This window comes from Paroedura picta, chromosome 14 (genome assembly GCF_049243985.1).
Source record: "Paroedura picta isolate Pp20150507F chromosome 14, Ppicta_v3.0, whole genome shotgun sequence".
Taxonomy (NCBI): domain Eukaryota; kingdom Metazoa; phylum Chordata; class Lepidosauria; order Squamata; family Gekkonidae; genus Paroedura; species Paroedura picta.
Genome location: NC_135382.1, coordinates 41,490,062 through 41,499,071, shown reverse-complemented (window position 1 = coordinate 41,499,071; position 9,010 = coordinate 41,490,062). Strand labels below are relative to the sequence as shown.

General features: G+C 46.1%; 1 protein-coding gene across 1 annotated transcript; it reads right to left on the bottom strand.

Annotated features, from left to right (window-relative positions):
* Positions 1-50: 50 nt before the first annotated feature.
* TMEM231 (transmembrane protein 231) lies at positions 51-8,984 on the bottom strand. Its single transcript, XM_077310525.1, has 7 exons — positions 8,800-8,984; positions 8,560-8,723; positions 8,211-8,339; positions 5,950-6,093; positions 4,364-4,445; positions 4,161-4,269; positions 51-3,749 (listed from the first exon to the last, which is right to left on the bottom strand). The coding sequence occupies exons 1-7, from the start codon at positions 8,942-8,944 to the stop codon at positions 3,569-3,571; spliced, it is 954 nt and encodes a 317-aa protein (XP_077166640.1). The 5' UTR covers positions 8,945-8,984; the 3' UTR covers positions 51-3,568.
* Between the last annotated feature and the right edge of the window lie 26 nt (positions 8,985-9,010).

Sequence of the window (9,010 nt, the reverse complement as noted above, 5' to 3'; positions counted from 1 at the left end):
GACTCATAACTGTCACAAGGCAATATTAACAATAATATTACATGCAATCATTTTTAATAGTTGTATTTATTTATTCACATCTGGCTTCTCAAGGAACTGTTTCAGGCAGTCAACAAAGACATTTGTCAATTTAAAAAGATCAATGTGAAACAATACATTGTTTCATTAATTTCAAAATAGTTAATTAAAACACATTTACTAGCAACATAGTGTTTACCTTTGGAGCTGTAAGAGTCACAATGCTGCTGTCCACAGTATCACTCAAAAAAGACTGTTCACATAGATCTGCATTGTTTGATATGTATCATTTCTCATGGTCTGTTAGAACTTCATTGCATTTCTGGGATAGGCATTTGTCTACCTTTGTTTCCCTTTGTGTTTCTGAGCAAGTGGCCTGCCCACCCCAGGAAGCCTGGTCCCAGAGTTCCCTGCAGTCCTCTCCTCCCTTTCTAAGCCATCTTTTGCCAGCAGTGCCACCTGAAACCACAGTCTCCTCCTCAGTCTCTAGATGCAAGATTCCCATTAAAGTTTAGCTGAATGCATGATTTGCAACCACAGGCCTCACACAATTCATTGGCCAAAAGGGAAACCAGCAAGTTACCAGCAAGTCACCCGATTGCATGCATGAACACAGGCACACATACTCACATATGCACACAAAATTATTTAATATAAGATTTTTTAGGATTATAGATCACAGACAGGAATGCATGCCTCCCAGTATGGAGGAGAACCACTCCTTTCTGAAAAGTTGTTTGGCCAGAAAGCTGTAATTCGGTACAGAGCATGCCAGTCTGGGGTCAGCACTTGGCCCATTCCAGTCTGGCTTCCATCCTGGCCATAGGGTACAGATAGCACTGGTTGCCCTGAGAAATTATATCTGGCAACAGCTGGACAGGGCAGTTTGGCACTGCTCATTTTGCTCAATCTGTTGGCCATGTCTGATGAAGTTGACCATGAGTTGGTACACTAAAACAATAACATGAGTTGCTGGCCTACCATCTCGCCAGAGCTGGACTTAGGGACAGCCCATAAATGGCTGGTCTCCATTCTCAAGCACCGGACACAGAGGGTAGTGGTGGGGGAGAACCAATTGCCGTCTCACCAATTGCCTTGCCGTGTCCTGCAAGATGTGATACTCTTCATGTGCCCTTGACCCAGAGTTAGGAGCTGGGTTGCCATCTGTACGTTGATAACACTCAGCTCTACCTCTTCATGAACAGCCGCCAACCTCTCCCCAGAATCGTTTATCACTTGTTTGGAAGCAGTGATGGTTTGGCTCAAGCAAAGTCAGCTGAAACTCAACACTTCCAAGATAGAGGTCCTGTGGCTGGGTAGAAAGTGGCCAGAGGAGGAAGTGCACTGGCCCAACTTGGATGGTGTGAAGAGTAATGTTGGTGTGATCCTTGATACCTCCTTGTCTCCAGGTCACAAAAGTAACTCAGTTGGTTTTCTTCCATCTACGCCAAGCAAGGCAGTAGCTGGCCCTGGAACACCGGGCCAGTGATCTCTGTGATGTTCATCTCCAGGCTAGATTTCTGCAACTCACTCTCTGTCGGCCTTCCCTAGTCCTTGACCCAGAAACTACATCCGGTGCAAAATGTGGCTGACAGGGTTCTCACTAGAACACCATGGGGAGTACACATTCAGCCTGTGCTGTATTGGTTGCCAATTGAATTCCAGATCAAATTCTTGATTCTGGTTTTGACCTTTTAGTCCATCCACAGTCTGGGCACAGCATATCTGAGGGACCATCTAACTCTTTATGCTCCTTGCAGAGCATTTCACTTTGTGAATACCAACAGGTCCCTGGCCCACATGAGGTTCACCTGGCCTTGACCTTTTCAGCCTGATGGAATGAGCTCCCGGAAGAGCTACAGTTCCTGCAGGAACTAATGCAGTCCCACAGGACCAGCAAGATGGAGCTCTTCTGCCAGTCTTTTGGTTGAGGCCAGGCTTAAGGGACAACATAGGTCCCTAAAATCCCCATCTGGAAACCATTCTTTTCCATTGGGTGTTAGGAACCAGAGGGATTAGGTGGGTGGGGTTTGGGAATTTGTTATTGTGTTAGTGTACCATGCCTTGCCAATTTTAATTCTTGTATCTGTTTTTTTTTTTAATGTTAGCTGCCACGAGCCAGCTGGTTGGGAGTGGTAGCTTACAAATATAATGAAATAAGTAAATAAATACCTTGTGCTATGCAAGTCTATCTTTCTGGCATATGAACACTAGGGCAGAGGGAAATGTCAAACAAGAGCCCAGTGCTGAGAAGAAAGTGCCATCCAGACCACTCGTTTTTGAGCTCCGATTCAGTAACCCCAGAGGCAACAAAAGGCCAGGGATTCTTGCAGTGGGACAGGGGCCAATCTGGGACCAACACAGCAGCAGCAAGCCAAGGAGCTCTATGGAAATATCTTGCAGCGCCCCCCCCCCCCACAAACCATGCACTGAACCCTAGAACAACAATGCTTGCATAAAGGCTGGGCTACTCCCTTCCCTGCAAATCCTCTACCTTTTGTATCTGTGGTTTATCTTGGGATGTTCATAAAGATGGGTGCAGATGGCAAGCATGAGGCGGGTGACAGAGTTTACTGAAGAGAAATCAAAAGGAGCAAGCTGTGGACTTTGTCTACCCAGCAGAGAGTAGGAAGCAGCTGAGACATGGGGAGGTTCCAGTGCTCTGCCTACTGATGCTTGGGAAGTGCTCTGAGAAGTAGAAGGCAACAGGTAAGACACAAAGAATTACTAAAAGTTACCCTGCTGCCTAAGCAACTAGTCATTTCTCTGTCATGCTTTTTTTTAACAAATGATGTTTCCTTGGGATATTCCAGAGAAGAGGCTGCCCTCCTCCTCTAAAATACACCAATAACAATCAGCATCATTTTTCTAGGACAGTTTTGATCTGGCATTCTCTGGAGATGCATACATTCAGTAAACTCCTCCTTTCGTTGGTAGGACTTGAGAATTTCCAGGAGCTGCAGCTGGTCCTGTTTTGTCACGGGCAGGAAGGAGGCACATAGTTTCTATCCACGTCTCAGAAAGTACAGATGGCATACACACATTCTCCTTGGAAAGACAACATTACTGCTGAAGTTACTGTCCTCTGAAAAGAATGGGGTTGTTCTCTTGCTATGTTTATTTTTCAAACCCCTGCACAGATGCAGAATATTAAGGCATGTTGAAAATTCTAGGATGAAATCGCAGATACAATCATTCCAGAGAAGACATCACATTAACAAAACTTTTATAAATAAAACAATCCTCTTACCTTCTAAATAGCCACTGCGTGGGCATATACAGAATGACTCTAAAATGTACTTAGTATCCAACAGCAACTAAGAAAGAACATCCCAAACCAGGAATGCAAATTAGGTGAGCCAGCACACAGCAAAATCCCTTGCAGAAATGCAAAGAATTTGCTTGGGAAAACAGAAATGTCAAGAATTTGTTTGGATCTTGAAAGAGCAATGGCACAGGAACTGGGATGCCCAGTAAAGATAGTGCAAGTGGGCCACTTTGCTAATCCTGTAGCTCCTCATGTTTGATTATTTGTTTTGAAGATACATTTTCAGGACTGATGTTCTTTATGGGACAAAATGGGAGAAATTGGTAACACTGGAACAGCATCTAATATGTGATTCCGGAAGAGGAAAGTTTTTATTCTGCCACAAATCCAAAGGAAAATCAATAGAAGACAGACATACTGGATCCAGGCAAATTTGATCATTTCCCAGAAGCCTGGCTGATATGTAGGAAGAGTCAAGGAGGACTTAGATTTCCACACATGAGCACACAAGTGAAAAAATACACCCCTTCACTACATCTAGCTAGAGTAATAAGACACCGAGAATACTTCCAGAAAGGAAAAAGTGAGGAAGTCAATTATGTGTGTATGTACTCCTGACGCCTATTGCTTAAACTCAGAATCTGCTCTTCTTTCACTGGCCCATGTCCTGTCATTTCCTCACTAGCGTCTCACAGATTTGGTCAATGGAGACCACACCTATGCCTGCTCAAGGTTCATCTCCTGTTTTGCACCCTAACCCAGCAGCCCCTGTCTATGCATTCAGATCAGCATTCCATGACAGATTTACCAGCTTAGACTCAAACTGCCCCTCTGCTCTCACATGTGCCTGACCACCCAGCAGTCAAAAGGATATACAATCAGTTCCACTGGGTAATAGATTTTGGCCTGGATCACAAAAGGATCACTGGGTGCTCTTCCAACTACCCAGATGGGATCAGCATTAGCAGACAAAATTGTTGTGACTGCAACAAAAAAGCAGAAATAATTTTGCCATCATTAACCAAAACAAACAAGTATAAGTTGTTCCAGAAAATATTGTGTTATGTGCAAACTTACTATTTCTCTCCTGATATGCCACCACTATGTTCTTGAGATCATAGTCTTGAGCAAAAGGGCTTGAGCCATTGATCACAGATACCTGTTGCAAGGAGATAATTTCCTGTTAGGAAAGTCAGCAGTCATTCTGGAATGGACTGTCTGACACTTGCTCAGACAAGCTAAGGGTGACTGGGACAACTACAAAGGTGTCAATTCTTTGTACAAGTTTGAGCTTCCAGTTGCTTCACAGCTGAGGATATCTGTAACACAGTGATGTGGACATGCTCTGGTCATTTTATTTTTATTTATTTATTTATTTATGTATTATATTTCTATACCGCCCTCCCCAGAGGCTCAGGGCGGTTTACATTAAACTTATAAACAATACATGGAACAGCCTTCATTAATAATCATACAATAATAACAGTGGTTGTAACAGTATAATAAACAGTATAACAATAATAATAATATAACAGTATAACAATGCAACCGTGCAAAGGGCACAACAGGTCCAGAGCACTCTGGTGGAGTTCTGGAAGGGAGGGGGGGAGAGCGGGGGCCCTTCGTTCGTTGTTGGTTGTCCCTGGTCTTAACCAAATGCCTGGCGGAAGAGCTCCTTTTTGCAGGCCCTGCGGGACTGTTTAAGCTCCGTCAGAGAGCCCTGATCTCTTCTGGGAGCTCATTCCACCAGGTGGGGGCCAGGACGGAGAATGCTCTGGCCCTGGTCGAGACCAGGTGGACTTCTTTAGGGCCAGGGACCATTAGCTGGTTGGTGGCGGTGGAGTGCAGAGCTCTTTTGGGGGCATAGGCAGGGAGGCGGTCCCTCAGGTACACTGGGCCCTGACCGCAAATGGCCTTGAAGATAATTACCAGAACCTTTAGTCATGGTAGCTCTATATTTCTGGAGATAGGACTAATCCTTGGTAAAACCTAATTACATGCCCTGTATTAAGGACCTCAACATGTGAATTGTATGCTGTAGGAAAATACTATTTCTGCCATTTTAAAACATGCTGTATGCTTACTTTGAGAGCCTCTTGTGGTGCAGAGTGGTAAGGCAGCGATATGCTGTTTGAAGCTATCTGCCCATGAGGCTGGGAGTTCAATCCCAGCAGCCGGCTCAAGGTCAACTCAGCCTTCCATCCTTCCGAGGTCAGTAAAATGAGTACCCAGCTTGCTGGGGGGGGTAAATGGTAATGACTGGCAAACCACACCATATTGAGTCTGCCATGAAAACGCTGGAGGGTGTCACCCCAAGGGTCAGACATGACCCGGTGCTTGCACAGGGGATACCTTTACTTTTACCTTTATGATTACTTCAGCAAGTTCTTACAAATGTCTTAACAATATGTAATACAATCAGGAATTCTACATTTAAGTCCCACTGAGTCCGAGAACTCTAGGCAGCTGCAGCAACCCTTCCACAGCAAGCATGTTATACCATTCTTGTCCTTTTCTAAGCTCTGAAAAAGAAGAGTCACAATAGTCCCACCAGACTACACTACTGAAAATATACTTTTTATTGGCAGCTCCACTCTTGGAACACAGCAGTTCACTCCAGCCATATCCACCACACAAGACTGAACCAGGAAAGCGGCACTCACGTTGTATCTGCTGTCCAGCCCACAATGACCAAGTGGCTGTCTCTGATAAAGCTTCAGGTCTCCATTCACAACAATTTGTGATCCTGGCACGGGGGAGAAGGACTGAAGAAAGGCCATGCTCTGCATCACAAATGTGGACATTCTCTGAAATGGCAGCAGCAAGCAAGAAGTGGGTGTCTATGAATCCACCTCTTGTGTCATACAATGAACCCTGCCTGCCTGGCCCTATTCCTCTCCTCTCATGCTTCCAAAGCCAACTTTGGAGGAATTGCCAAGAGACCACAAACTTACCTCTGATCATAGTATTCTTTGCCTTAACAGAACAGTAGGCTGAATATCAAATAGGGCTCTGTTGGAAAGCAGTGGCTCAGAAGATGACCTATATTTGAGCAAGCCAAATTGTGTACTCTTGGTATGCTGCTGAGAACTGTGGAATTATTCCTAAATAGAGACTGACCAAGCACTCATGCATGCACATTGCTTTCCCCAAGTCATTGAGAAAGTGGCTCAATCCTTCCTTCCAATCCCACATAGCCTTTCACTCAAGGACTTGTTTAGGGTAAGCAATTGCCATCTTGAGCTAGCACAGCCAGCCTGTCTGATTTCCTGGGAAAGAGAACAGACTGCACAGATCATTTTTAAGGCACCTGGCAGGCAGACACAGCAGACAGGAATGTCTGTTTGTGCAAACATGCTGTACTGGTTAAGAGCAGCGGCTTCTAATCCAGGGAGCTGGGTTTGATCCCCCACTCCTCCACATGGAGCCATCTGGGTGGCCTTGGGCTCGTCACAGTCCTGATAGTGCTGTTCTGACCGAGCAGAAAACAAAATTTCATGTATTTGATGCCATCTACCCTTCACCTCATGAAGACTCTGTAGTTTACATTGCTAGTTGTGCAAAGACTAGAGAAATAAAGCATGCACCAAGCATCTTACCTGAGCCACAGGATCTGGGCTGCTTCTCGCATATTAGGAAGTGTAAGGAAAGTCTAAGTTCCAGGTTTTGATAAGATGGTTGACTTTAGAACATTAAGTGTTTGGATTCTGGCTTATTTAGAAGGACTACCTTTGTTGATTATTAACAGCTGTGAGCAGTATTTTGTTCCCAGAGATTCTACATTGAGAGATGGTTCTGCCCTCCCTAGTTTTTTATTTTCTTCACAGCTGAAATGCAAATTAATTGTTTAGTTTAAACTGGCTAATGAGGTGCTGAGTTAGGTATCATCTGCTAGAAAAGATGGTTTTTAACACAGAGAGACTACTTACTTGCACCATGCTACATCTGTCAAGCATGAAGACATCCTATTATTTTGTAAGATGGAAAACTAAGGGATGCTACCCTGGGATGCTTGAAGTTAGTAAGCTCTAAATTTAAATAGGAGTTATAAAGTTTGTTTATGCCTATTGCCTGTATTTGAGTGATTTATGCTGTGCAACATCCGTTAAGCCAATATTTATATTTAAGGCAAGTCTTGAGGTATTGAGCTGGATATGGATGCATTTCAGGATGACCCTGGAGGGTAGGAAACTGAACCCTTGGAAGATAGAATCATAGAGTTGGAAATGGCCACACAGGCCATCTAGCCCAACCCCCCACTCAACGCAGGATCAGCCCAGAGCATCCTAAAGCATCCAAGAAAAGTGTGTATCTAACCTTTGTTTGAAGACTGCCAGTGAGGGGGAGCTCACCACCTCCTTAGGCAGCCTATTCCACTGCTAAACTAAAAGCAGTTTCCTATTGCTTCTACTAAAAAGTAGAAGCAACAGGAAACATGAATCATGATCGGGAGGAGGGGAAAGGAATCTTCCCTGGTCTTCAGTTACAAATCCATTTCAACAGTATGGCAAATTCAACCAAATTATGACATCAAGAAAGCCTCTAAAAAAAAACACATGGCTAGACTCTGCATCCTTTCTAGTCACTGAATGGAAACTGTCATGTAATTGTTTGCTAGTTTGCATAAGTTAACAAAGATGCCACAAAGAGAAAGTCTGGAATACACACACACAAACAAACAAACAAGCAGGGAGGGTTCTTCCCTGAAGCTTTCGCTCTCACAAAGTGAAAAGGGGAATACATCCTACCTGCCTGACTGTTGGAGTAGGTGCTTGGGCATCTCATGGGAGAAAGCACAGGGGCTTGCTTCCAGGAAAGTGTCTTTAGGATTGCAGCTTAGATCTCCCAAAATCCTTGGCTTGTTGCAAAGATAACAAGCTGACCTCTCAGGAGCTACTGAGATGAGATCATCTGGGATACTCACTTGTAATTGGTAAGCAAAAGTCAGGATGAGCTGTACCCCAAGTATTTGCTCCGTCGACTGCAGGGGAAGCTCCAGCTGAAAATGTAACAGGTCCATCACACCATCTTGATTGATGTCTTCCTCTCTAGCCTAAGGGATAGAAAGGAAACATATATCAGAGGCTTCCAGAGATAATCACCTCAGTTACAGGGTGGCTTGAGGACCAGCAAGGAACTGCCACTGCACTGACTTCACGCAGTTAATCTCCCCTGGGGCCCACAGCCATACAGCCGTGATAGCAAAAAAAATAGAGAGGAGGGGGGGGGGGTTAGACGGGAGCCAGGCTCCTGGGGGGCGGCCGACCACCTACCGAGACCAGCGGGATGCGAAGGCGGGCGCCCAGCAGGCGGTTGCAGGCCGCGAAGGAGCTCCAGCCCACCGAGCCACCGCCTTCGGTCAGGCCCACCAGCAGCACCTCGTGCAGGAAGCGGACTGACGGCTGCTCGGCGTAGCTGCTCCGCCTCAGCCAGAAGCCTGCAGGGAGAAGAGAGGCGCGTCAGGCAGGCAGGCAGGCAGGCAGGGAGGAGAGCCCCCGGCCCGGCCCGCTCACCGTGGCTCCGGTAGGCCAGCAGCAGCGGTGACAGGTAGGTGAGGGCGGCCAGCAGCACGAGCGCCAAGGCGGCCAGCGAGCAGAGCCCGGCCCGGGGGCGCCGGCCTCGCCCGGCCTGCATCTCGCGCGGAAACGCCGTCCCCATGGCAACGCGGGCGGACGTGACGCAGCCTCCGCCGCGCGGCTCACGTGACTGCCCGCCTCTCCCGCA